General features: G+C 44.3%; 1 protein-coding gene and 1 pseudogene across 4 annotated transcripts in view; one reads left to right on the plus strand and one right to left on the minus strand.

Annotated features, from left to right (window-relative positions):
- Positions 1–24,222, plus strand: part of DDI2 (DNA damage inducible 1 homolog 2) — a 45,041-nt gene that overhangs the window by 11,939 nt on the left and 8,880 nt on the right. Inside the window, exons 4-9 of one of the 4 annotated variants that reach the window (XM_027060341.2) lie at positions 1,388–1,514; positions 5,893–6,020; positions 10,303–10,431; positions 17,300–17,403; positions 19,549–19,738; positions 22,064–22,126. In XM_027060341.2, coding sequence (XP_026916142.1) covers positions 1,388–1,514; positions 5,893–6,020; positions 10,303–10,431; positions 17,300–17,403; positions 19,549–19,738; positions 22,064–22,080 — 695 coding nt within the window. In that variant the 3' untranslated portion in view covers positions 22,081–22,126. The other 3 variants (XM_027060334.2, XM_027060339.2, XM_027060337.2) reach the window with 3 other exon arrangements.
- LOC106975569 (ubiquitin-60S ribosomal protein L40-like) lies at positions 5,211–5,812 on the minus strand (annotated as a pseudogene).

Raw genomic sequence — 24,222 nt, forward strand, 5'->3', positions numbered from 1 at the left:
CTCACCCACCCCAAGATTGACGATAGTCGGTTGTCGCCAATAGCTTGTTGCTGTGTTTGAGCCATTCTTGAGCTAAACAGAATGTTTGTTTTTAGTCAGCTCGATGAATAAAGTTTTTCTCTGTAAATTTCTCCAGTTTTACTCCTGGGTTTATGCAACTGTGCTGATTACATTTTAAAGCGTAACAGATGCTCAATAGCTCATTCTTCAGCTGACCCTTTTTTAAACTGAGGTAATAATTACCTAACAGAAATGCGCAGGTTTTAAGTATACAGTTCATTGAGTTTTGGCAAAGTCCTGGAGCCGCCACCCTAGTCAAGATGATAGAATATTTTTCTCGCTCCCGAATTCCAGTATGTCCTCTGCTGGTCAGTTTCCGCCCCTTATGGGCTACTGCCGTTCTGAAAATCGTGTTTTCAGTCTCCGGGTTAATAGAATCACACAGTATGTCCTCTCTCATGTCGGGCTTCTTTTGTCAGCTTAATATGGTTTAGGTTCCTTCATGTTGTGTGTATTGATAGTTCATATGACCGTTATCTTGGTGTCTTTAATTTCTTCCGCAATATATCTAATCGCCAAAGACCGTGATGATGGCACGTAGAACTTGATACATTTAAATACGCCCTCATTTAAGAAACAGCGAGACTAAGGTGGTTCTTGTGACATACATTTTATAGCAAGCAGTATTTTCTCTTTGCTCATTTTCCTGCCTGTTACTCACGAGGTCCTGTAGGTGGACTGACAATAGTTTGCATGTAACGTCCCTGGTCTAAGCAGGGGGTATTCTCAAGGGAGTGGCCGGAAAAGCGGGGCTGTAGTGCCCTGTGGGTCTTGTTGTCGTCTCTCATCGAAGCGTAGCTGACACACGGTGTTGGCGGTAGAGTCACGGGGGCACAACACGGTGATTCGTCATGCCCACGCCTTGTGCTGTGCCGCTGCAGGTGTGGCTGCCCTCTGTCCCCACGCAGGGCTGCGACGGCACCACCGACTCCGTGCCCTGTGGTCGCGCTCTGTTTTAGTTCTGCGTAATAGGTTAATGAGGGCAGCGGGGAGGAGAGGAGTGGGGTCATTCATCTGCCACACAGATGGCTGTTTCTGCTGATTTAAATTGAAATGCTGTTACCTCTGAGTAGAAACAGTATGACGGATAATTTCTTACCGGAATAAATGACTTTTGAAAATACTTTATTTCTTGACACTGAATTTAGGGGACGTAGTCTTGCCTCAGAAATAGCAAGTAAATGTAATTGCCCATTTAAAATAATTCTTAGGCATCCTTTCTGCATCTTTTATAGTTGTATTTTGAGAAACGATTTGATCTGGAAAAGTACTAACAGAGAATGGAAATAGCGTGGTACTCAAGATGTCCCCCTTGTTGTTTTTGTAGAGAAATTTTCTAGGGTCCTGGAGGGACAGCAGCAGGACCGAGCCCGGAGAGAGCAAGAAAGGATTCGTCTCTTTTCTGCCGACCCTTTTGATCTTGAAGCTCAGGCAAAAATAGAGGAAGATATAAGGTAATGACCCTTTACCTAAAGAGCAAGCTTTAGAGAATCCAGATTTCCCAAATGACAGGTGACCTGGTATCAGTCGGGCATCTACTTTGAGGCAGTGTCCTTGTTTTGTATGTGAGATAGTAATTTCAGCCTTTTAGGTCACTCTCCTCTTCCGTGCTCCTCATGTGTGGATTTAACGTTACAAAGTACGGGTACCTAACTTGGGGACTTTAATGAAGACTCCCGGACTAGCCTGCGGTGCATCATTAGAGCAACCCCATCAACCTGGGGTCAATGACCCCAGGACTGCGCACAAGCTCCAGTTCGGTGAGACTGTTAGGCTGTCTGTACAGGCTGATTGGAATCTCAGTCCTTACACATAATACACGAGCCCTAATTAAACCCAGGCTTGAGCATGATTGGATTAGAGAGCCCTGTACGGATGGGCCCTTGTAGTCCTGGGTCTGTTTTCCTTCTGCAGTTCTTGAGCTGGCCTCCGTGGATAAACAGACTGCCAGACACATTTCCAGCTCCAGTTTCCCTAATGCTGTGGCTCGCACCTGGGGCTAAGGTAGCATCACATAGGAAGCTTTAAAAATGCAGATGGCTTGTGCTCTGTTCCCCAGTCAGCCAGATGGATCAGCATCATAAGAGGTGGGGCCAGAGCAGGTATAATGATGCTAATGCCAACCTCAGTCACATCATGAGTCACAAGAACGATGCTGGTCAGTGGTCAGTCTGTTAGAACGAAAGCACAGCTGCCCCCCACCCCCATGTCGTGTTTGTTGCGAACGGTGAAGGCTTTAGCACAGTAGTCCCTCACCTTACCCGTGGTTAATTGCAGTCCAGGAGCAGGTACATCAGAAGGTCAGTAGTAGCCCAACAGTGTCACAAGGCCTGTGTCATTCGCCTCAGTTCATCTTATTACGTGGGCATTTTAGCATCTCCCATCATCACAAGAAGGGTGAGTACAGTACAGTAAGGTATTTTGAAAGAGACCACGTTCACATAACATTTGCCACAGAGTATTGTTCTGTTTTATTACTGTTGCTTATCTCTTACTGGGCCTCACTGATAAATTAAGCTTTATCCTAGGTGTGTATATATAGAAGAAAACATAGTATGTATAGGGTTCAGTACTGTCTGTGTTTTCAGGCATCTGCTGGGGGTCATGGAATGTATCCCTTGCAGATAAGGGGGAACCACTGCATAGCTAAGAAGAACTGTGTTCTTTGTCATAATCTTTGGTTACTTGGATGAAGCCTGACTTGGTCATTACATTATACTGTCAGCTTAGAAGTCAGATAATGGTTATTTTATCTTTTATTTCTCTGACTACATTTGAAATCAGGGACATTTAAATTGTATGCCGGAATCAGTTGCTAGCCCTTAGCCATTCACTTGTGTTCTTGTTGATTAAGTGTCCCCATTAATTGCGTCAGTATATTAGTATATGAATATTTTTGGGGAAAAAAAAAAACAAAAACATCTCACTAATTAAATCTACCCAGAGAAATAGGAAGAAATTTGTGTTCTCTGAACTTGACCACATTGCAGTTGTAAGGGAACCTGACATAATTCTCAAGAATAGATGTGTTCAGGGGCTCACTCAGCTGAATGTCCGACTCTTGATTTCAGCTCAGGTCATGATCCCAGGGTCATGGGATTGAGCCCCGTGTCAGTCTCCGTGCTGAGCACAGAGCCTGCTTGGGACAGTCTCTCTCTCTCTCTCTCTCTCTCTCTCTCTCTCTCTCTCTCTTTCTTTCTTCTCTCCTTCTTCTCTCCTTCTCCCACCCTCCCCCTCTCCCTGCCCCTACTTTGCCCTCCCCCCTGCGGCCACACTTTCTCTGTCTCTCTCTTTCTCAAGTGAAGGATTATGGACCAGAAATGTCTCAAGTAAGAGATGTAAAGTCTCCCCCATCGAGTGATGAGAGAGAAATGAGAATCCACATGTGGTGCGTGTGGTCTTGCGTGCTCGCTCGCTCTCTAAAAAAAAAAAAAAAAAAATAGATGTGTTCCATCCAGAAGCAGGAGTGGTGGGTGGGTGGAGGGTATCGTGGCCGAACCCTGACCCTGCACTGTTGGCAGAGTAGCCATGAGACGAGGCGTATTTGTGTAGCTCGAGGGGGGCCCGGGGAGGTTAAGGAAATGGGAAAACGCGTACAGTCTTTTCAAGAAGACCTTGTGCCTCTGAAGAGACTCAGAATAGCCAAAGCGACTGGTATTATCTCAGAAGATTTTTTTGCTGAAATTTATCTTGGTTGGAGTCAACGCAAGGTCAGGAATATACAACGAATTTTAGTTCATCTCTAAATTTAATAATGTGACAAAAGAGAAAAGCTGTGTAGTTCTGTCAAGTGCCTTTTGAAGTTTTATTTGGTATGTTGCACCAGCGATTCCTCAGCGTATGTATACATTGGAGTATAATAGCTCGCATGTGTCCCCAACTAAATTAAACGAGGGTGCCTTGGACTTTCTGAGAAGTTTCATGCATTTTACAGAATGACTCCTAAAACCAGCAGTTCATTTGAGGTGGAGTATTACCGCGAGAAGGACAGGCACTGCACTTTAGAACAGGGCTCCACAAACTTCGTCCACAGAGAGCCGGACCGTGAAGATCATCGGGTTTGCAGGCCGTGCTGTCTCTGCCACCAGCACTCCCGTCCGCCAGCGCGGTATCAGAGCGACCATAGATGACCCCACAGGATGGAACTGAGTGGTGTGGCTGCGCTCCCGTGGAAGTTCGCAGGCGGCGGCCTGTAATGTGCTAGCCCCTCGCCTGCGGTTATAATTTCTCCCCAATCTTGGGCCCTGTTCTGTTAGTATCTCAGTCTTCGGGTACGTTGCCCAGCGCCTGCCCTCGTTTCCATTAATGTTGGTAGTGTTTGGTGATGTTTTTAAAAGGAGGTTGGGAATGGAGACAGGAGATGTAGAAGTAAGCTGGAACTCCCTTTTACATCCCTTTCTCGTTTAAGAATTAGAATCTGTCTAATGTTTGAAGAAATGGTTTGCTTGGGGGGGGGGGGGGGGGGGGGTGTGTGTGTGTGTGTGTGTGTGTGTGTGTGTGTGTGTGTGTGTGGTTTTCCAAGTGATAGCCAGGTAGCTAAAGAGGTGTGTGCGTTTTCCCAGCATCTGCTCTTTTGGTAACATTGTGTCGTAGATGCCGTATCCCTCTTAGCAGTCCTGGAGTAGGAGTCCGCCCCCTCGTTTACAGGTAGAAAACCCAGTCTTGGAGGTGAAGCAGCGGGTGCAGCAGGGCAGTTGAAACCTCTGTGTTTTGGGGCACCTGGGTGGCTCAGTTAGTTAAGCGTCTGACTTCGGCTCAGGCCATGATCTCACAGTTCGTGGGTTCAAGCCCCGCGTCAGGCTCTGTGCTGACAGCTCAGAGCCTGGAGCCTGCTTCAGATTCTGTCTCCCTCTCTGCCCCTCCTCTGCTTGCACTCTGTCTCTTTCCCTCTCAAAAATAAATAAACATTAAAAAAAAAAAAAAGAAACCTCTGTGTTTCACCTTTGCCAACCGTCTTTAACGCACTGGACATAGGACGCATACCCAGACACCCAGTAAATTCCCGTGAAAACGGAAGCATTCACGAGATTCTGACATTCTACAGAATTAAAAGATTTTGACTCTTACTCTCCCGAGATTCAGTTTCCTGTATCTGAGCTTGTAAAGGGTGCAGAACTGTTTGACGTGGAAGTAATTTGTGTGCCTTTAGATTTTCTGCCAGCTGTATCTCACTACCTCACCTGCTGCAGGGGAGAGTGCCAATGTCCACTTCCAGGGCTCAGCTGCTATAATGGGGCAAAAGATACGGACACATCTGGTGTGTGGTTTCTTTTTTTCAGTCAGTGAAAGGGAGACTTTATTGAGGCACACAGGCTCTGGGGTTCGGGCAGGGGGCCGTCCCGCAGGCAAAGAGCCGCTGGAAGGGCCTTATCTGACCTTCCTCTTGGGGCGCAGGTCATTGCTGTGACCACACTTCTTGTGGCAGTTGGCAACGCAGGGGTGCAGGTGAGCAGAGCTCTCACGGCAGGTATCTTGTTGCAGTTGTATTTCTGGGCCGGCTGGCGGAGGGAAGGCTGGAGGGTGCCACCCCCCGGCCAAGCACCAAGCACCGGGCGGACCCTTCCTGGGTATTGTAGCCATCCTCCAGCTGTTTGCCCACAGAAATCAGAAGCCGCTGCTCAGGCGAGATGCCCTTCTGGTCTCGGATTGTAGCCTAGACATTCTCACTGGTGTCACTGGGCTCAACCTCAAGGGTGGTGGTCTCGCCCATCAGAGTCTTCACAAAGATCTGTGTCTCTGCGTCTGCCACTCGTGGAAGAGAAAGCCCCGTCTGTGTTTAATACTGTGACTTCTGAAACAGATGATGATTTCGCTCTACTTGGTTTGTTGCAGGCAACAGAACATCGAGGAAAACATGACAATAGCTATGGAAGAGGCTCCTGAAAGTTTTGGCCAAGTGGTGATGCTTTATATTAACTGCAAAGTGAATGGACATCCTGTGAAAGCCTTTGTTGACTCAGGTGACGTCTCTGTCTTTGTCCATCTGTCCGACATTCTGACCTGACACAGGGAGAAGGGGAGACTCTGCTTTAACCCCGGTAAAGATGGCAGTGGTCCTCCAGGCTGCCACCTGACCAGCCTGGGGGTTACGTCACTTGCCAAGCTTTGTGTGTGTCTGTTGTCACAGGTTTATTTTTGTAATCTTTTTTTTTTTTTTTAAGTAAGTAAGTAAACTATGCCCCAAACGTGGCACTTGAACTCACAACCCTGAGATCAAGGGTCGCACGCTTTACTGATTGAGCCAGCCAGGCACCCGTAATCATTTCTTAACTGGTTTTGTCTTTCGCAGGATCTGCTTTAACTTCCTACCTCCCCTTATTTGGCATCCTGAGTTTTTCGGATATCTCTGTGGGAAATTTGGGAGTAAATGGGTTCAGCAGAAGGAGCTGTAAGAAGCGGCTGCATGGAGTGTAGGTCAGACAGATATTTCAGCACGGTCTGTGCACCAGCGCTTTGCCAGGACGAGGAGGGGGAGCGTGTGTGTCGGGGCTCTCGGCCTTAAAGAACTTAACAGCCAGGTCAGGAGACAGGGAGTTTCCCACTTGAGGATTCAGATAATCCCTGTACCAGCTGGCACCTTTTCTCACCGTAATAGCTCTGTTTCTCAGCAAGATCGCACAGAGCTCCGTGCGGGTATGGCTGAGTGGTCTTATGTGTCTTCATTCTGTGCAGTTCCCTCAGGCTGTAAGATAGGATGAGTTCCTAGAGTAGTAGAAGCCTCTGCTCAAGTAATACTTTCCTCCGTTTGTTCATCCACAATTATTTGAGCACATGCTAGGTTTCAGTTGTCATTAAGAGTTTGTATCTTGAGGGGGCACCTGGGTGGTTCAGTCGGTTAAATGTCCAGCTCTTGACGTCAGCTCAGGGTTTGATCTCAGGGTTGTGAGTTCAAGCCAGACATTGGGCTCCAGACTGGACATGATGCCTACTTTAAAAAAAAAAGTTTGTATCTTGAGATGCATACATTCTTGGGAGAAGCAAATTTGCCGATTATTCGGTTTAAAAATGTCTGTTGAATGCTGTAGGCAGGGCACTTGTGCTGAGTGGGAGTTAAGACTCACTAACTGTAGCCTAATGGGGCTCCTGTGAGTGAGAGAGACAAATACCCAAGAGACTCTAATATTACCACACTCAACATTTATTGAGCCTCTATTGTACGCCAGGCCACATATTAGGTGCTTAATATAAATCATCTTAATTTCAGTTAGTCCTCAGGAAATCCCTGTGAGCTGTGTTTGACTATTAACCCTATTTTGTAGGTAGGGAGGCTTAGACGTTGAGAGGTGGTGTCCCTCTTCAGGTAGACAGGGTCACAAGGAGCAGGCTGTGGGTCCAGCCCCAGATCTGATGGCAGATTCCACAACAGCAAAAATCCGATGCGTGTTGGGTACACATCGAGACCACATTCGCACCACGACTGGGGTGCTCAGGCATGGCTTTGAACTGAGTTGTCTCCATGAGCAAGAAGATGGGGCTTCAAGCCGAGGCTTGAGAGAAGGCAGGGGAGCGGTGAAAGGGACCCTTCTCGTGTCGGGCTTGCTTACTTTACATCAGTAAATAGCTTCTGTGGGGTAGAGTGAGGAGAGGGGAAGAAAAGAGGAAAGTTGCCTTCTCCAGTTTTCTCTTCCTTCACTTTTGCTGGGCCTTCTTGAATCTAACTTTCCTCTAGTGCCAAGAGCTTTCAGTGTCCATGAAGTGTAAGGTGCCTAATGAGTAATGCGAACAGGGAGTGTTGGAACTGAAGGAGAGGAAAACTCACTGGGTAAGGACAGTTTTGAGCTTGGTCTTAAAGTATAAGTGGAAATCAGAGAAAGTGAAGGCAGGGGGCGCTCTGCAGGAGGGTCAGCGCGAGTAAGAGGCAAAGGGAACAATTTCTTCCTGTCAAATTGGAGGGTTTTGAACAGAGTAGAAGTCTGATATTTGAGTCTGTTTGGGCTACTATAAAAATACTGTCAACTGGGGGGCTTATAAACAACACAGATTTACTTCTCATAGTTCTGGAGGCTGGGAAATCCACCGTGAAGATGCAGGCAGGTCCAGCGTCTGCTGACCTGCTTCCTCGTTCACAGATGTTCTCTTCGGGCTGTGCCCTCACATGGCGGGAAGGGGGAGGGAGCTGTCCGAGGTCTCCTGTGCAGGGGCACTCAGCCCATTCCTGAGACTTTCACCTTTGTGACCTAATCACCTCCCAAAGACCCCACCTCCTAATCCCATCACGTTGAGGGTCAGGTTTTAACATAGGAACTTTGCAGGGACACAGATACTCAGTCTGTTGCAGCAGGAAGTAGTTTGGCCAGGATGAGGTAGGTTGTGAAGCTGTGACAGTGTAGCTGGAGGCTAATCTTATTAAAGAGTAGAAGCCATGGAGGATTTGTGAGCAGAGGAATGAGTGATCTGAAGAAGACGATTATTTGAGGAAGACCAAAGATAGTTACAGATCTGGAGAAGTCCGTACCCCTCAGGGGCAGGACTGTTTCCTTGCTTTAAATTATGCATCCACAGAGTGGTTTGGAAACCAGAGAAGTTGTCCATTAGCAAGGGGAATAGGGTGTGAGCTAGGCCGATTGCTATAGTTAGAAGAAGGAAGGTCAGAAATAGAAATTGCATAAAACTTACTCACAGGGTTGGAGCAGAGTTTGAGAAGGGGGAGAAGGCTGAGGCGCCTGGGTGGCTCAGTCGGCTGAGCGCCCGATTTTAGCTCGGGTCATGATCTCATGGCTCGTGGGTTCGAGCCCCGTGTCAGGCTCTGCGCTGACAGCTCAGAGCCTGGAGCCTGCTTCCGATTCTGTGTCTCCCTCTCTCTCTGCCTGTCCCCTGCTTGTGTTCTGTCTCTCTCCCTCTCTCAAAAAGAAATAAACATTAAAAAAAAAATAATGAAAATTTTAAAAATAAAAAAAAAGAGAGCGAGGGGAAGGCTAAAGGAAGAGGAGTCACGGGGGCTGTCTGGGCGGCTCAGTCAGTTGAGCATCCGACTTTAGTTCAGGTCATGAACTTGCAGTTCGTGGGTTCGAGCCCCGCGTCGGTCTCTGTGCTGACGGCTCAGAGCCTGGAGCCTGCTTCGGATTCTGTGTCTCCCCCTCTCTCTGCCCCTCCCCTGCTCATGCTCTCTCTCTCTCTCAAAAACAAAATAAACGTTAAAAAAAAAAAATTAAAAAAGAGGAGTCACGGGGCGCCTGGGTGGCTCAGTCGGTTAAGCGTCCGACTTTGGCTCAGGTCACGATCTCGCGGTCCGTGAGTTCGAGCCCCGCGTCGGGCTCTGGGCTGATGGCTCAGAGCCTGGAGCCTGCTTCCGATTCTGTGTCTCCGTCTCTCTCTGGCCCTCCCCCATTCATGCTCTGTCTCTCTCTGTCTCAAAAATAAATAAACGTTAAAAAAAAAAATAATTAAAAAAAAAGAGGAGTCACAAGTGAACGGTGTTAAGTTTTATGTTGTAAGAAAGTAATTCCCTCGGTAAAGAGAGAAATCCAAAGTGAGAATTACTGGGGGAGAAAAGAGCTTTATAGCCCTGTTGGCCTTGAGATGGAAATGTTGAGCACACGGGCATGTAGACCAGAATCTGTGAGAGAGATTAGGGCTGTAGGTGAAAACAGAGATGTGTCTGTGTCCTGTGCGGGCTTGCTCCAGCTGTGTGGGTGAATACACGTAACCAGGAGAGAAAAGACCCTAAATGCCTTCTTCCTGAAAGGAAACAGAGTGTGATTGTTGGAGCAGAGATGGGGAGTTCAGATTTAATTTTTTTTTTTTTTTTTGAGAGATGGTGGGTTTTACATGGTAAATTATAAAGTCCCAACATTGGAATAAAAATAATCTGGTAAGATGTTTAGAGATACTTGATGAAGATTGACCTGAGTGTATAGGAGTGCTTAACTGAGCACTTAACACATTTCCATCTGTAGATGTGGTTTGACTTTCTGGAAGTCCTCTCCGGGTAGTTTTGCTTTCTGCTGGTAACGTTTTAAAACATCATCTCATGAAACAAATTTAACGAGACATTCAAACAAAATACTCTTTCCGTCACTATCAGGTTTCTACGCTGTGTTTCAGATACCAGCGTGGAACTGAAAGTTGAATGAAGCGTGGCAAGAACGGCTGAGGGCTAGACTAACCCAGGTGTGAATAATCGTACACAGACAAAAGCCTGGGGGACTACTTGCTTTCTGCCTTGTCCTCAGGCTGCAGTTTTTAATCTGCCCACAAACGTGGATTTCATTTTTATTATCTGATGTTTCCCTCTGCTTCCAGGTGCCCAGATGACTATTATGAGCCAAGCTTGTGCAGAAAGGTGTAATATAATGAGGCTGGTGGACCGTCGGTGGGCAGGGATTGCCAAAGGAGTGGGCACCCAGAAGATTATTGGAAGGGTACATCTAGGTGAGTAAAAGGCACTATGGGAGTCTTTTCAGGGTAGTGGGTGTTTCACAATTTGTTTTGTGTGGGCATACCTGATCCAGCAAGCCTGATCCCCAGAAATGTTAAATCCTGTGTTCTGTCAGAGTTACACATGTACATGTTTTAATTTGTTACAAGAAATCAGTCCCCATGTACTATTTTCCTGCTCCTTCGAGACCGAGACCGCTTTCAACTATGTTAGCTCATTTCTTGTGGTGCTCACCTCCATATTTCGAAATAACATGTTTGTCGTGCTGTCACTGACACGTAAATACTGTGGAGAGCTGAGCCACCCAATTGAAGATGATTGCTTTTCTCTTTGTGTTGTTTGTCTTACAATTAGTAATTGTCTTCTTTTGGTCATCTGGTATTCTAAGTGTTCCTCAGTCCCCAAACACTTACCTAGTTGTGTAAATCTCCTTTATACAGTTCATCCTGTTGAAGATTCTTCTAGAGACTGGACCAGTGCTGTAGAGCTGCTTCACAGCTGCTGTTTTAGGATCTCTCTTGACTGGGTCCCAAAGGCTGCTTTCCTCTTGCTTTTAGATGGGATTATGTGAATCCTCTGTCTTGCTCTTTGTAATTTTGCTCCTCAGTTTATTGGAGGGTAGCTTCCAGAGAAAGAATATAAGGGAGGAAACTGTGTCCTTAAATATCAGAATTTGTCATTGTTGTTGTTTTCCGATATTCTACCAGTCTGGCTAAGTGGGAAGTCACTTTGTTTTCCACAGTTTTTGTCAGTGTTGCTGCGGAGAAGCTGGCTGCTGTCTCAGTTCTTGATCCTATATTTGAAAGGTTTCTTTTCCATTTCTGAAGCTTATAGAATCTTCTTTGACCTCAGTGTTGTGGAATTTCAATTTCACAATGATGTGCTTGGGTGTAGATCTGTCTTCATCCACCGCAAGGGGTACCTTTCACTTCCTCTCCCCCGCCCCCAGGATGTTTGTTACTCGGTGGGATAACGTCCTATCCTAGACTTGTCCTGTAGTTTCCTTTCTTTCCTGTTTCTTTCTTTCTTTCGTGTGTCCTGGGTGTGGTGGGTGTTTGTGGGATTTCCTCAACATTGCCTTCCAACCTTTCTGTTACATTTTGTATTTGTTTGATGGTTTTCTCAGATATCTGGTGATCCTTGGCATCTGCTCATAGTGAAGACGGGGACACCAAAAGGCTGTTTGGAACATTACTTGGGTAGGCAGCCTTGGCGATATTTGGTGATCTGGAAGTTGGAAGGGGGGAAGGGCTAGAGGCTCAGTAAACTTAAACTTAATCCCCCTGGGATTCAGTCAGGTTCTTGTGTCTTTGTCTTTCTCCATGTGCACCTCTGTTTCACTCTCTTGAGAAAATAAACCTCTAGTCTATTGTTGGGGGGAAAGGAGATAGTCACCTGGCTGAGCAGAGGTCAAGAGGGAACCCCAAGGTCTAACTGTGCCTCCTACATAGACCTTCACCCAGTCTTGCTCCTTTGGACTCACCTCTACCCCTGCCTGCAGAGGTACTTGTTCATGAAACACTTGGGGGTTCTGTGATGTTAATTGGCTTGCTTCCCAGTTTTCCTCACTGTCCTCTGCTTTCTGTCCCAAAATTACGTTTCAGTTGTCTCTTCTGTGTGTGTTTTTTAAATTATTCATTTATTTATTTATTTATATTTATTTTTTGCCCTTAGTGATTTGTACCTTAAAAAAGATAAACTTTTATTGTAATTTTTTAGGAGTAAATGGAGATAAATACATGTGCTCAGTCCTTCCTTTGTAACCAAAATTTTTTTTTCTTAATTCCTTAAATCCCTTTGAGACTCAACCACCAAGTAATCTCCTTCTGACCCTTTTCCCTTGCATCTTATTCTTGTAAAAGGTGGTCGTATAATGTATAGAATTTCATACTCTGTTTTAAGAAAAAATAACATGTTCTCAGTGTTACTATAATTTTCATAAGCACCATGCAGATGCATGGGATTCTCTTATATGGGTTTAGTGGTCAACTTTTAGGATAAATTTTTTCCCCCAATATTTTGTTACTGTAATATGGCAGTAGATTTTTGTGGGGTTTTTTGGGTGCACATTTTAATTTTTTTTTCCTTACTAAAGATTCCTGTCAATGAAACTACTGAGTCAAAGGTTATGAACACCTAAAGCCTCTTGATGTATTTCTAATTTGCACCAAAATGGCTTTTCCAGCACTTCGTCAGTATTCATCTTAATGTCCTTCTACAATCAAGTATTACTAATTTTTAGTCCCTTAATTTACAGATTTAAAAAGTGTGGTTTTTTTTTTTATTGTAAGTTGCTCTTCTCTCATTGCAAGTGATCATTTCTACCCATTTTTCTCTTTTTTGTTTTGTAATATAGTTGTCTGTTTATTAGAGTCTTTTGTTTCTTTTATTGATTTATATAGAATTAGGGTAGTTTAAATACGTTACTGTCACGTACTTTCCTACACACAGTAGGACTGTAATACCACAAACTGGTTTGCTTCAGAGTCTGGGTTTGGTTTTTCCATGGTTTTAGGTAGGAAGATAATAGGATGAGGCAAAGTAAGTCTCAGTCCCTCGCGTCCTTCCTTGTGGATGGACAGGTCTTAGCATTTTGCAGCTTTGGCTACGACAGCAGGCCGAAAACCTATGATCATAAGGGAAATCTAAATAAAAGAGAGCTGTGTCATGGGTAGGAAGACTCAGTGTGTCAAAGGTGAGAATTCTCCCACATTCATCAGCAGTAGTCATTGTGGTACCATCAAGATCTCAGTAGGTTTTTTGTGAGACCTGATGTGCTCATTTAAAATCAGCCCTTTGGGGCGCCTGGGTGGCGCAGTCGGTTAAGTGTCCGACTTTAGCCAGGTCACGATCTCGCGGTCCGTGAGTTCGAGCCCCGCGTCAGGCTCTGGGCTGATGGCTCGGAGCCTGGAGCCTGTTTCCAATTCTGTGTCTCCCTCTCTCTCTGCCCCTCCCCCGTTCATGCTATGTCTCTCTCTGTCCCCAAAATAAATAAACGTTGAAAAAAAAATTTTTTTTTTAAATAAAATAAAATCAGCCCTTTATTGTAGGAATAGGCAAGATAACTCTGGAATGACTTTCCCTTCTAGATGTCAGGACCAAAGGACTAAAACAGAAACAGAGCTGTGCTTACGTGAACCTTGATAAATGACAGAGGACATCTTACAGAGTGGAGGGAAGGTTTCAGGAAATGATGCGAGGCCAGCTGGGTGTCCCTGTGGAAAAAATGAATAGGAAAACGGACCCTGCCTCACATCACACACAAATGTCAGTTCGGCGTGGGTTACAGACCTAGATGTTAAAAGCAGTATCAGAGCTTTTAGAAGAAAATATAGGAGAATATCTCGCATGCAGAAAAAGAGTTCCTTAAAAGTTAAGAAGGAGATTATTTGGTAGATCGGGCCACATTACGATTAAGAATTTTTTATCAAAAGACATCATAAAGGATGTGAACAAACGCAAACTAGGAAAGAGTTTTTATAACAGTGACCAATAAAGGATTCGTTTTCAGAATATATACAGTGTGTGTGTATGCATGTGTCCGTCCTTCAATTCAGTAAGATGCTATAAAAAAACTACAGGAGCGATGCACTTGGGTGGCTAGGTTGAGTGTCCGACTTCGGCTCAGGTCATGATCTCGGGGATTGTGGATTCGAGCTCCATGTCTGGCTCTGAGCTGTCAGCATGGAGCCTGGAGCCTGCTTCGGATTCTGTGTGTGTGTCTCTCTCTGCCCTTCCCCTGCTCATACTCTGTGTGTGTCTCTCTCTCAAAAATAAATAAACATTCAAAAATTTAAAAAAAATTACAGGGATCCTGAGTGGCCCAGTGTCCAACTTGGGCTCAGGTCATGATCTCATGGTTCGTGAGTTTGAGCCCTGCTGACAGCTCAGAGCCTGGAGCCTGCTTTGTATTCTGTGTCTCCCTCTTTCTCTGCCCACCTTCTCGAATTGTGCTCTCTCTCTCTCTCTCTCAAAAATAAACATTAAAAAAATTATAAAAAAAAAATTACAGGGGCACCTAGGTGGCTCAGTTGGTTGAGGGTCCAACTTCAGCTTGAGTCATGATCTCAAAGTTTGTGGATTTGAGCCCCGCCTCGGGCACTGGGCTGACAGCTCAGATCCTGGAGCCTGCTTCAGATTATGTGTCTCTCCCTCCTCCTCCCTCTCTCTCTCTCTCTCTCTCTCTCTCTCTGCCCCTCCCTTGCTTGTGCGCGCGCTCTCTCTCTCTGTCTGTCTCTCTCTCTCTCTCAAAAATAAATAGACATTTTTTAAAAATTACAGCAATGGGGGGCACTGGATAGCTCAGTCAGTTAAGCGTCCAACTGCAGCTCAGGTCATGATCTCATGCTCCATGAGTTCAAGCCCCACATTGGGCTCTGTGCTGACAGCTCAGAGCCTGGAGCCTGCTTCAGATTCTGTGTCTCCTCTCTCTGTCCCTCCCCTACTCACACTGTGTCTGTCTCTCAAAAAAATGAATAAATGTTAAAAAAAAATTACAGAAGCAATAGAACAGGCACTATTGAATAGGAAACCCAAATGGTTAAGAAATACATGAAAAGTTACTCATTATTAGTCAGGGAAATTTAGTAAGATTTTCAATCTAATAATACTAATTGTTGGTGAGAATGTGGAGCAGTAGGAACTCTGATACACTGCTAGAAACATTTTGGAAAATAATTCAACATCCCCCAGCAAAGTTGAATATTCCCTAGAACCCTGTAATTCTGTTTTCTGTGGTATATATACCATTAGAGAAACCGAATACACACCAGGAGAGTACTCAGGGCAGCATTGCTTATGACCACAGAAATTGGAAGTGACCCAGAAAGTCCCAGAGCAGTAGAATAAATCAATTGTGGTATATTAGACGTTACAGTACACTAGGGATTTTTTTTTTTTTAAGTTTTATTTATCTATTTTGAGAGAGAGAGCATAAGCAGGGGAGAGGGAGAGAGTGGAGCCTGATTCGGGGCTCAAATCCATGAACTGTGAGATCATGACCTGAGTAGAAACCAAGAGTCAGATGGTTAACCGACTGAGCCACCCAGGCACCCCTAAGTTTGTTTTTGAGAGAGAAAGACAGAGAATCCCAAGCAGGCCCACCCCAGTTACCACAGAGCCCCGATGGGGGGCTCAAACTCATGAACGGCGAGATGATAACCTGAGCCAAAGTCCAGAGTCAGACGCTTAACCAGCTTATCCACCCAGGTGCCCTAAAGGATAATTAAAAATGAAAGAAGTAGTTACATGTGCAGGGATCGATCTCAAAATACTTCTATTTTTTATTTTTTTAATTAACTTTTTTTAATGTTTATTTTTGAGGGGGGGGCAGAGAGAGAGAGAGGGAGACCCAGAATCTGAAGCAGGCTCCTGGTTCTGAGCTGTCAGCACAGAGCTTGATGTGGGGCTCGAACTCAGGAACCACGAGATCATGACCTGAGCCGATGTCAGACGCTTAACCGACTAAGTTACCCAGGCACCCCTCAAAATACTTGAGTAAAAGATTAGTGAGTGGCAATTCAAAAACACAAAACTAAATAGTATGTCACTTAGAAATCATACAAGACTGGGGGCACCTGTGGCTCTGTCGGTAAGTGTCTTACTTTGGCTCAGGTCATGATCTCGTAGTTCATGAGTTGAAGCCCCACATAGGGCTCTGTGCTGACAGCTCGGAGCCTGAAGCCTGCTTTGGATTCTGTGTCTCCGGCTCTCTCTGCCCTTCCCCCGCTCATGCTCTGTCTCTCTCTCAAAAATAAACATTAAAAAAATTTTTTTAAAAATCGTACAAGACTCGGGGCGCCTGGGTGATTCAGTTGGTTAGGCGTCCGACTTCAGCTGAGGTCATGATCTCACAGTCCATGAGTTCGAGCCCCGTGTCGGGCACTGTGCTGACAGCTCAGAGCCTGAAGCCTGCTTCGGATTCTGTGTCTCCGGCTCTCTCTGCCCTTCCCCCACTGATGCTCTGTCTCTCTCACTCTCAAAAATGAATAAATGTTAAAGAAAAATTAAAAAGAAAATCATACAGGACTCGTAAGAATCATTTAAAAAGCTAAGAATGATTGATACAAAAGCCAGGATAGTCGGGAGGGTTGGAGAAGACACGAAGCTATGAGCAGTAGAACATAAGGAACCTCTGAGTTTTGTGTTTCCTAACCAGGGAAATAAATGCATAGGTGTTTGTTTTATTCTGCTTTATTTATTTTTTATTTTTCTTACATTTATTCACTTATTTTTGAGAGACAGAGACAGAGCACAAGTGGGGGAGAGGCAGAGAGAGAGAGAGACACAGAATGTGAAACAGGCTCCAGGTTCTAAGCTGTCAGCACAGAGCCCGACGCGGGGCTCGAACCCATGAACTAGGAGATTGTGACCTGAGCTGACGCCGGACACTCAACCGACTGAGCCACCCAGGTGTCCCCTTCATGGACTTTTAAACTGGTCATTGGGTTCACTGGATTTTATTTATTTATTTATTTATTTTTTTAATTTTTTTTTTCAACGTTTATTTATTTTTGGGACAGAGAGAGACAGAGCATGAACGGGGGAGGGGCAGAGAGAGAGGGAGACACAGAATCGGAAACAGGCTCCAGGCTCCAGGCTCCGAGCCATCAGCCCAGAGCCTGACACGGGGCTCGAACTCCCGGACCGCGAGATCGTGACCTGGCTGAAGTCGGACGCTTAACCGACTGCGCCACCCAGGCGCCCCGGGTGCACTGGATTTTCATACTTAACTCACTTGTTTCATGCTTTGCCTTGGCTTTGACTGATTGCAAGAAGCAAGGCACAGAATGCAATCTTTCCAAAGATTGCATGAGGCTTTTGAAGCAAAAATCCGCAATCCCTTCTCTTAATATGCTTTAGCTCAGGTTCAAATTGAAGGAGATTTCCTGGCGTGCTCTTTCTCTATCCTTGAGGAACAGCCTATGGACATGCTTCTGGGACTGGACATGCTGAAACGGCATCAGGTAATTAAGTGCTTCGCTATCTTTCTGCACTGACGTTTTGTATGTTACGTGGGTATGATTGCATCATTTCTCTTGGTTATATATACTAGAAAACTGAGAAAACATGGCTTTTGAGACTTGGAAAGGTCCCTAATTAAGGATGTCATCATACATGGTTTGAAACGATTTATCAGTAGAAATAGAATCTCTTCTTGTGAAATCTCTCTGAATCTGTTAAATCCCGCCATCTGTTTGAGAGTATAATGGGCAACTTGGTTCTCTTGTGTTACTTTTAGTTTCTGATTAGAACTCAGGTAAGTTTTGATGGGTTTGTAGCGGGATCTAGAAAACACATGATGATTCTACTGCTAGTATAAGTTTAGTAAATCCTTCACAGCTTGTCAGTGCTTAAAGAAGAAGGTGTAGATAAGATGCCGGCAGTGGAAATATTTGTTTAGTATGGGGAGAATGAGTTGTAACTATGTTCATTTACAATATTTGTATTTCCACTCTGAAATCTAGTAATTTGTTTAAAGATAAACTCTTCTGATTGAAGAAGCAATTAGTGTCCACTGGGTGATAAAATTTTCCCAGCAAGGTTTTGTATCTAGGCAATATTTAAAAAAAAAATTTTTTTTTTAACATTTATTCATTTTTTGATAGAGACAGAGCGTGAGTGGGGGAGGGACAGAGAGAGAAGGAAACACAGAATCTGAAGCAGGCTCCAGGCTCTGAGCTGTCAGCACAGAGCCCGACGCGGGCCTTGAACACATGGACCATGAGATCATGACCTGAGCCGAAGTCGGGCGCCCAACCGACTGAGCCACCCAGGCGCCCCCGTATCTAGACAATATTTTTATGTCACTAATACTGTTTTTTTTTTTAATGTTTATTTATTTTGAGAGAGAGAGAAAGAGAGCAGGAGCGGGACAGGGCAGAGAGGGAGAAAGAATCCTAAGTAGGCTCCACACTGTCAGTGCAGAACACAACTCAGGGCTTCATCTCATGAACCATGAGATCATGACCTGAACTGAAATCAAGAATCGGACGTTTAACGGACTGAGCCACCCAGGTACCCCCATGTCATTAATACTCGTTTTAATACCGAAATCCTATAAAACATATATTGCATTAATATTCTAATCAAGGTGCAGAATTTTAAGTAGAAGGGGTGAGTGAATGCATGTATTAATAAAACCTAATTTATTAACTTGTCACTCTGTCCCCATTTTTTAGTCATGATATCGACCAGTAGTCTTCAGCTTTACAGATAGAAAACATATACGTGTGTACTGTCCTATGTTAAATAATTAGAAAAATACACAGTAAAGGAGGGTAGTTATAAGTACGAAATAAAGATTGCCTTGCGGTGCCTGCGTGGCTCCGTTGGTTAAGCGTCCAACTTCAGCTCAGGTCGTGATCTCACAGTTCGTGCGTTCTGTGCTGACAGCTCAGAGCCTGGAGCTTTCTTCCAAGTTGGTGTCTCCGTCTCTCTGTATTAAAAAAAATAAGAAGAAAAAAAAAAATAAAGATTGCCTTGCCCATATACCACTTTTGAGATGATTGGTACTTTGTGCAGTAAGCACAATGTAAATAGTAATGTGAGTGTATAAATGGTATGTCTCATTTTTTTAAGAAAAAATCATCTCTGTATTTCTAAAAAGTGGGGCTGCTGATTATGCTTGGCATTTTTCCCAATTTTGTCCAGTGAATGTGTATTACATTTAAATTCAGAAATGAACAGAGGTTGGGTTGGACAAATATGTATAAAACTACATCATATAAAGAGGATTCTCCTATAAGCTTTTTTTTTTTATTCTGCTGTAAACTTTAAATGTTTTAAAAAATACTTAAATATTAGGAGCACCTGTGTGGCTCAGTCTTTTGAGCTTCTGACCCGACTTCAGCTCAGGTCATGATCTCCTGGTTTGTGAGTTTGAGTCCTGCATCAGGCTCTGTGCTGACAGCTCAGAACCTGGAGCCTGTTTCGGATTCTGTCTGTCTCTCTCTGCCCCTCTGCTGCTCACTCGCTCACTCTCTTTCTCTCTAAAAAATAAACGAACATTAAAAAAATACTTAAATAAAACTTAAATATTTAAATTCAGGATAACTTTTCTGCATGGTGTTTTATCCGCTATCATCCGTCTTTGGTTTCTTCCTTCTAAGTGTTCCATCGACCTCAAGAAAAATGTGCTCGTGATCGGCACGACAGGCTCACAGACCACCTTCCTGCCCGAGGGAGAGTTACCAGAGTGTGCCCGATTGGCGTATGGGGCGGGGCGAGAGGATGTGCGGCCAGAAGAGATTGCAGACCAAGAATTAGCAGAAGCTCTTCAGAAATCCGTAGAGGATGCAGGTATTTGCAGTGGCCATGCTCCGGGATAACTTGCTCATTGTTGTCAGTGAGCCGGGGAGGTTGGAGCTTGAGAGGGTTTGGGGACCTTTTCAGTTCTTAATCCATGTCATCGTGCTGTCACGGATGTGTTCCTTGTCCTCTCTCAATACGGTAAAGAAAAACTCGGTGTTTCAACAGATCCATTGCTGTGTGCTAGGTACCTTGGGCAGTTATTTGCTTAAGCACATTTTGGTAGGCTTCCTAAAAAATCTTGTTTCCTTTTTCCTAACACAAATTCTTGCAGTAAGCAGACATTTCCTTTTAGTTCTGCAGTTTCCCTGAACATTTATTTTCCTTTTCTTAGGCCCGCTTCCTTTGAAGGATAGCATTGTCGTCTTGACTAAGCAGTCCTAACCTTTTAAATTAATATCTACTGAAAGCGCTGCTAGCAGAGACAAAGGAACCAACAATAAGGAGCATAATTGAACACTAATCAGAATACAGGGTTTATGCTAGTAATGAGATTGCATAGTGTGTTCTTGGGCCAAATTAGAACCGTCTGCAAACCCCTGACACGGGGATTCCTCATTCACTTCTTTGTGAGTCTCACTTGTCTTGGTTTAAGTCTAAAGACCCAGCCAAGTTTTCTTGGGTAAGATGGAAGGACACATTCTCGATGAAATCCTACCTCCATGTGATCATTTTCCCCATCTGTTCTAAAACCGTGACTGTGGGATGCATTTTCTAGAAACTGAAGAGAATTAACTTTTAAGTTGGGGTTATTTTCAAGCCTTGAGCTATATTCATCAGTGACTAATACCACATGTTGTGTTTTCTGATACAGTAAAATGTATTAGAGCTACAAGTTCAGGGAATAGCTTTCTCCTAAAGACATAAAAGATAGGAGCTTATTAAAAAAAAGAAAAAGGCAGCCAGATTTTGCCAGTGTTTTTATGGAGAGCACCCAAGGTGTAGCCCTGAGCCTCTTAAAATTAAAATGGGCGTGGGTAGCAGATGGACTTTTCCACGCTGGCTGTGTTCATAGTCTGCTCCTTGACACCTTTTGGCACCTTTGAGTTTTACATACAAAATACAGCCTTGGTTGTAGGAAGGGGAATATTCTGAACAGCCATGGAATTAATAGTTTTAAGCTTCCCTGCAAGGCAAGCTTGACTGAGTTTGACATACCCACTTAGAAGGTTTTACCTGTTTTTAGTAACTTGTCAGTTGAGTCGTTATTCTGGGTATTAATAAAATGAGGATGTATTACCATCTTGTGAAATGTCTATTTTCCCCCTACAATGTGGTGTTTTTATTTGAGAAGCACTGGCTGATGATAGCAATGCTTTCTAACCTACTAACAGTTACCCTCTTCGGGTAATTACCTTCTTGTAATAAAAAGTTAAGGAGATGAAAATAGAAACCACAGGTGTTTTCAGGCATAGTGAACAGAATGTGGCAATTCAAACGATTACAAGGAGGGGCTCCTGGGTGGCTTAGTTCGCAGAGCATGCAGCTCCTAATCTCGGGGTCGAGAGTCTAGCCCTTCGTTGGGCGTAGAGATTACTTTAAAAACATAAAAAAATAAGATAAAAAAATAAAAATAGTTTTCAGAAAAGGATTAAAAGGAAGTGGGTTTTTTTGCCCAGAGGATGATATTTTTTTAGTGACGATACATGGCTTGTGCTAATTTTTCCAATATTTAAATAGTGAATGAATTCGACATCAGGTCTGTCTTGTTTGGAATGCTGACTTCCTAGTATCTTCAAAATCAAAACTCTGGACCTAGTAGGTGAAAGTATTTTTGCCAAAAACTGTTCCTTTGGCGGATACCTTATACCATAGTATCTTTTATCTTTTCTATCAGCAGAAAAATAAGGATAGGAGCTATATCTGATACATTTTCTAAACACTGACTAGAAGAGAAGTTAAGCCAGGACGATCCAGTTTCATTTGTTTTTCTCCCAAAAATAAATGTCAACTGAGAAAGAAATTGGGAAAGTGACTGTCACAAGTGTTCGCTCACCTTGAAGATTGCCGTAGCTTGTAATCCCATCCATGGGTCTGCTGTTTCCACCTGTCTCACACGTCTGCCCATGAGTTCCATGTGTGTGGGTGTGTGAGATGAATTCCTTTCCAAGTTCTATTGAAGATCTGTTGAAGTTGACACGTTGTTCTGTGTATTGTGAGAGAATTAAACCAACCAGACTACAGAAGCATTCCCCAACTTTGATTCTACCAGCTCCTGATTATAAAGACGGCAGAGGAATGGAGACAATAACCCTGCATGCTGTGTGGTTTGCGTTGTTAACCCAAGTTTGCTTGTCTGTTTCCTAATTCAAACAGAGCGTCAGAAGCCATGATGCATGTAGTGTGTGTGTGCTGCAGCTGGAGTGGGCCCCAGACCAGGTATTTATAGACGCCACGTTCAGCCTTCCATCCGGTCATCGTCTGTGCTCTGAAAGTCTCTGTGTCCGCCGCAGTTTTGGAACTTAGCTTCTGCCATCCAGGTCACCTCGTCTGATCTGGTTACAACCAGCCTGTATATACATCCGTATGTTGGCACGCGTACACATCGAAGTATAGTTTCCTATTTATAGTTTCATCAACTGTTGTGGAACAGTCCAAGGAGGGGAGGGAGATCCCAGTAAAAGCCAGCTCCATCTGGCCATTGTGAATAGAGCAAATCAAGAATATCAGCCCCACAGCATGTTGTTGTTGAAGGTAACTACACCGTTAGGGGTCTCATGAGCCTGTTTCTTCTGGAAAACTGGAAGTTCCTTTCTCATATCCTTGCACACAACTGCCTAGAGTGGTAGAAGGGCACTTCTACCCGAAAGAAATTTTCATTCCGCTGAAGATGAAATCGAGGCTTCGGCCAGGTAAACTTGTCTGGGGGCACAGGTTCAATAACGTGGGCAGCGCTGAGGTTTAATTCTCCCTGAAACGGGAGTTAAGACTTGACTCTTCTCTCCCTAGCCTCGCAGAGTCTCCCCGGGAGACACTCTGTTCCTGTCTCCCTGGAGTGTAAATTTGGGAGACGGCAGCCTGAGTTTACTGGCTGATTTATCAAGAGGAAAAAAGGCAACTCCCAGCCTCGGGCTTCATACGGGGTTGCAGGCTGGTTGTGATTAGATACCTAGCACTTAATTTCTTCGTTTTTTTCTTTTTCCTTAGAAAGATGGGGTAAAAGTAGGCACAGTTTAATTATTCTTAATATCCATTGTTCTCATCCCCTTCTCCTCTCCTGTAGTACTGAGCCTGTCCCCTACGGTCAGCACTTAGGCCAGTGAAGTCTCAGCCCTTGGAGGACTGTGTGCTGCTTTCTTAGCACAAAACACACTCTGAGGCCACGTTCTCCTTGACCTGACACAGTGATTGTAACTGGCGTGCCAGTGCCCGAAGGCCATCATCACATGCCCCGTGCTACTTAACTTGGATATTTACTTAACTGTGATGCATCTTTTCTGTTCTCATTAACTCACAACTGAACCTCTTTCAGAGTCGGCCTTAGAGATTGATAAATAAAACTAATAACTGTGTTTCTAGACACTAATGGATATAATTTACACTGAAGCAAATGCTGTTTTCCTGTTGACCTCTAAACTATATTGTTTCACCAGAAGTCAGTAACTTCCCAACAGAGTCAGTGCTTTATCTCATCGTGCTGTTAACCGGTGTTGGATTAGAATGATTTAGAGCCATTTGAGTCTGGATTGCTTCCTGACTTAAGATTAAGCCCCCCACAATGGATGGCAGTCAACACGAAGCATTTGAGTCTGAGAAGCATCTGCCCTGAGAGATTGTATCGTGAAGTAGTTTTTGCTGCCACCGTTGGCATTTAATTAACAATCTTCTAGTCACTGCATAGAGGTCAGTGTCCGTATCGGTGGCAAAAGGAGAGTTGGAATTGACGTTTAATGGCTTTGTGAGGTGGTGTTTGAGCCTGCCACCCTTGAGTGCCCAGTCAGTTGTATTGAGTCTAAATGGTCATTGCCTGTCTGAAAACTATTATGAACCATCCGCCTTTGCTGCCAGGACCCTACCCCCTTTCCCTGCCCTAAAAGACTTCGGTGTCCTCACTTAGTTGTACTATGTTAATGTGATAAAGTAACTGATAAACCTTTCTAAGGTTGCCGTATTTGGCAAGGTGATGATTGGATCTAATGTGTTTGCTCTTTACCTTTATTTTTGTGCTTTGAGTCCTTGCTCAGACAGCTATCTCATGATTCGGATCATGGGAGTTTGGATAGAAATGAATTAAATAGAATATTTGTTTCTCTGTCTCCTAGAGAATCCCAAGCATATTCTCCTTTCTCTTTATAATTCCCACTCTGTTCCAGATATAACTGGTTTTAGTCTTGTCGTTTGAAATGCTAAAAGTGCATTGATGTGAGAATCACTCTGGTGCAGAGATCCTCAAAATCTGTAACATGCTTCAGAACCACCTGAGGAGCTTTTTGAAAGTGCAGACCCATGGGTTTACTCCCAGCGATGGTGCCCCA

The sequence above is a fragment of the Acinonyx jubatus genome, chromosome C1 (assembly GCF_027475565.1).
Source record: "Acinonyx jubatus isolate Ajub_Pintada_27869175 chromosome C1, VMU_Ajub_asm_v1.0, whole genome shotgun sequence".
NCBI lineage: Eukaryota > Metazoa > Chordata > Mammalia > Carnivora > Felidae > Acinonyx > Acinonyx jubatus.